We start from the raw sequence: 4,122 nt of genomic DNA, 5'->3' as shown, positions 1-4,122 counted from the left end.
ATGATGATATACATGATAGATTTGGGGTAGCACCGATTGAAGAAAAGCTTATCCAACATCATCTGAGATGGTTTAGACATATACAACGCATGCCTTCAGAAGTTCCAGTGCATAGCACACTCAGACAGCTAAAGCATGCTAATAATGACAAGAGAAGTTGAGGTAGACCAAACTTGACATAAGGGGAGTCCCTAAAAAATGATATTTGAAGGACTGGTATATCACCAAAGAACTAGCCATGGACAATGTGGATGAAAGGCTTTGTTGTTGCGGTGGAAACTATTTTTGACTGTGAAGAGTATTTGGTCCAGCGTGAGTAGAAACAAATCTTCAGTTCTTGCAGTATAAATCCTTTTTTTTAGCTTATATGCCATGTGCAAGCACAAGAGTTTTCATGGTCACCGAGTACAACATAACACTGTCTAAACCTTTGGTGCTGCTGCTAGAATCACAATGGTTTCATGGTTCTTGAGTACTACAACACAACACCATCTATAGCAATTTCTCCGTGGGTCTTCTGGACCATCACGAAACAGGTTCAAATTTACAGATGCAGTCGTATATGTTTCCGTTGAAAAGCTTCTCTGCCAACCTCTGGTTCTTCACCATCGCAAGCTGCACACATAGTCAGTTTGGTAAGCTCAGGATTGAGTACACTGTATAAAACTTTGGCACAATGATCTTGTTAGCTCGACGATATTGACAGACTGGATATAAATCTCCAGCAGAGCGCAGTGCAAAGACGGTTCACTTGAATAGTAGCACTAGAGTCAAGTTATACTGCCAGTTAGTATGAGCACAAGGCCAGGATCAAGTTTATCATCATACATCAAACAAATCAGCACTGTAGAAAAGAAGTACCTTCAGGGCGTCGCACTTGAAACGGGCATTCAGGTTGGTGTGCAGTGACCGCCCCATGCCCTCTAAGATCAACTGCATAACATTCACAGCCAAAACGAACAGATCAAACAACTCTCCAGCTGATTATTGCACACAAGGAAATACATTCGCTCAAAGAGCTACCACATACAGCCTTCTTACCAGATCAGCATCCTTGGCGGCAGCTGCAAGCTCCGAGCTAACCTGCCGGAAATCAATACATGGACTGCCACATCCATTCTCCACGACCATTAGGGGCACCGACGCCGGTTCATCCTTGGCATCACCTTGGATGCCAGCCATAGCATCGACTATCAGTCCGCCCGCTTCTGCAGCTTTCCGAAGGATACCACAGTGCTGCAACACGTAACAACCAATAAAGCAGAAGCCAGATGCATCAGTAGGTAAAACAGCTAGGATGGCCAAGGAGAACAAAATTTCCGTTCACTTTGTACCTTTGCAGCTTCAGCTACAATTTCTGGAAGTTCATTAGCCGTAATATCGTTCAAAGCCGGCAACGAATTTGCAACCAGAACTACCTGCAGAATCAGTATTTGGTTACCAGCTTATGCTGAGTGTCTGAGTAGCAGTTGAAAGAGTAATCATTGAATGGTTATTTCACAACGTTGCTGAAACTGCGAAAGTCATCTTTCTATCAGTTCCGGCATTCAGTCTTTCAGTCTGGGTGATGCAAATAAATAAAATTTCCAGATCTGGCATTCAGTCTATATTTTCCATTAAGGACAACACTATAGCATGCAAATTACACACTATAGCATGCAATATACTGCTTGTCCCCGGCCCATGATTCAATCTCTTGAAACAGCAGGACATTTGTTCTTTTTAATTCAAACTATAATGTGGGGCAAACCTAGCAAAACGTGTTCTTATTTTCATACTCTCAATTTATACCTCAACTCCACGGCGTAGAAATTCTCGTGCTAAAGGAAGCATTCCAAGGACCACATCAGCACCCGCATTATCAACAGAAATAAGTGCTCTTTTGTATGGCTGATCCTTCTTAAGCATTCTGCTTTTGAACGTATCAAAGTTATCAATCTGAAACAAAAGATACCATCATTATGATTATCTGGTCATGTATTAGTATAACTCGTAAAATATAATTTGGGTAACTCATGCATTGCAATAACATTTGAATTTGAGACTTGGAATACTTGCCCGCCAAGGACGTTGCATCTTCTTGCGGCTCATGCGATAAATTTCTATTATAGTTCCTTGGTTGTAAAGGTCCACGCAAGCTTTAGACCCCCAATCAAATATGTTCGCAGCAAGAACACCTTCAATTAGCGCAAGCAATCTATCTTCCTGAAAACATCGAGCATAAAAATAGAACTTAGACGAATTCATAATTCTAGAGATGAAACTGAGTGTAGATTGCTGAACTACCGGCCAGTAGCATGTGGCCGTCACAGAAGCATGCAAGCAAAAAAAATCAACATAAAACTGTTTACCGTGCCACTGGCAGGTGGGGCCAGAACAGATCTGCTTCTCAGTTACACAATGTGTGGCAGTTTATGAAATTGTTATTACTTTTTTGCTGTGAGATTAACCAAAATTCTCAGTATTTTTTTGTCTACAAGCTGTGCCAATGGATAAAGAAGGGAAACATTCTCTCATACCTCATCCATACTATCAAGTTCCATGAGTAGATCAGGTAAAACAGCCAGTGAAGCTTCATTTTCCCTTCATGCAGAAAGCATCAAACAATTTAAGTAGCCAGAGTAGAGATATTTACTGAGAACCATGAAGAGATTATGAACTAACCTCTGCTTGATACTAACATATGCATCGAAAAATTGAAATTCTCTCAAACATTCTTCTCTCAACTCCAATAGGTTGGCTAAACCGAACTTCCCATAAGCAGCAGGCTCCTCCGTCAACCTAAACTTTAACACATAAGTAAGGCAACAGAGCGGTAACGTGCAATGCAGTTTACACTAGGGCTGTTTGGTCAAAGCCCTAGAGTAAGCTAAGTATGTCAAAAAAAATTGGCCAAGTTGTGGCCAAGAAAAATGGCACCGCAAGTGTGGCAAGCCATAGTTGTGGCAGCCAAACACCAGTGGCATGCAACTACAATTGTGTACCTTGCCAAATGAGCAGAAAAGGCATGCGCAAACGCATCTCCCCGCCGTTTCGCGTCATCGGTCCCACCTTCACTGGCAACCGCCTGCAAACAGTATGCAGTGTTTAGTCACCGAGATACTTTTCAAGTTTACACGTACACTTAAATTCATTGCTATACCAATTTAATGCCGATAGAACTGTGAATCTAGGAGCTAGCATAGATAACAGAATCACTAGTAATTTAAATGTTAATAATAGTGCCTCCACGATAATTTAGCTAGGTACCAAGTGTTCAGTGTGTTGTATTGGTCATTTGGTTTTTACCCGCCCTTAATTAACTGGGCTGTATTCTTCTTAAGCTTCTGCCTCGATTTTGGAAGAAAAAAAATCATAGTGCCTAACAAGAACAGTGTTTTTAGTGGAATATATATGTGGATGGAGTGCCTGCTTAGTAATTATTTTAAATAGTTAGCATGACTTGGTGGTAACTGGTAAAGTAGAACAATGATAATTTAAACAGGAAATTAATCTTATACTCCCTCCGTCCCAAAATAAGTGTCGCTGCTTATTTTGGGATGGAGGAAGTAGACATGAAGGCCTATCTCTAAGCCTTAACAGACTTTGCCGGCCTCTCCTTGGACTTGTGGCAGTGGCTAGTGGCTACAATGCTGGGCCCCATGACACATGGTTGCAGGCTGACAGACTTATTTAAGGACCCAGACAGGTCCCCAGTTATCAATTGACGCATAAATATTCAGATAATCTATTGTTATCACAATGTCATGCAGTGAAACAAAATTTAGATGTATACAGGGAGGATATCTGCGAGAAGTGGAACATACCTTCTCCACAAGATCTGGCAGATGGTCTGACAAAATGGTGAACCAGTACCTAGCATGGAAAATCTCAGATATCACCAAGGGAATCATAAGAATGCAGTTCCTATAATGTATTTATAGACAAGGGAAAGGAAAAATACTTGAATTCGTCATGGTCGAGATCGATTGTGTTTGGTTCATACCTGCAGTACAGATTGTATATTACAACATGAACACGATGTATACTTGCGTTGCACATGATAGCATTTGTTCTTTCACTATCAAGCTTACATACAGTGTCCATACATAACAGTAAACAGAAAGGGCGCATGTGTGTGTG

The 4,122-nt window shown here is 41.2% G+C and overlaps 1 protein-coding gene across 1 annotated transcript in view; it reads right to left on the bottom strand.

Annotated features, from left to right (window-relative positions):
- Window positions 1-219: 219 nt before the first annotated feature.
- LOC119311281 (pantothenate kinase 2) overlaps window positions 220-4,122 on the bottom strand; it is a 10,091-nt gene continuing 6,188 nt past the window's right edge. Inside the window, exons 12-22 of the mRNA XM_037586925.1 lie at window positions 3,944-3,985; window positions 3,807-3,855; window positions 2,985-3,067; window positions 2,665-2,781; window positions 2,520-2,583; window positions 2,059-2,205; window positions 1,792-1,938; window positions 1,335-1,418; window positions 1,042-1,236; window positions 862-933; window positions 220-615 (exon numbers count right to left, since the gene is read on the bottom strand). Coding sequence (XP_037442822.1) covers window positions 526-615; window positions 862-933; window positions 1,042-1,236; window positions 1,335-1,418; window positions 1,792-1,938; window positions 2,059-2,205; window positions 2,520-2,583; window positions 2,665-2,781; window positions 2,985-3,067; window positions 3,807-3,855; window positions 3,944-3,985 — 1,090 coding nt within the window. The 3' untranslated portion in view covers window positions 220-525. The remainder of the gene's footprint in view (window positions 616-861; window positions 934-1,041; window positions 1,237-1,334; window positions 1,419-1,791; window positions 1,939-2,058; window positions 2,206-2,519; window positions 2,584-2,664; window positions 2,782-2,984; window positions 3,068-3,806; window positions 3,856-3,943; window positions 3,986-4,122) is intronic.

This window comes from Triticum dicoccoides, chromosome 5B, assembly GCF_002162155.2.
Source record: "Triticum dicoccoides isolate Atlit2015 ecotype Zavitan chromosome 5B, WEW_v2.0, whole genome shotgun sequence".
NCBI classification, from domain to species: Eukaryota; Viridiplantae; Streptophyta; class Magnoliopsida; order Poales; family Poaceae; genus Triticum; species Triticum dicoccoides.
The sequence above is the reverse complement of the archived record's forward strand: the minus strand, read 5'-3'. Positions and strand labels throughout refer to the sequence as shown.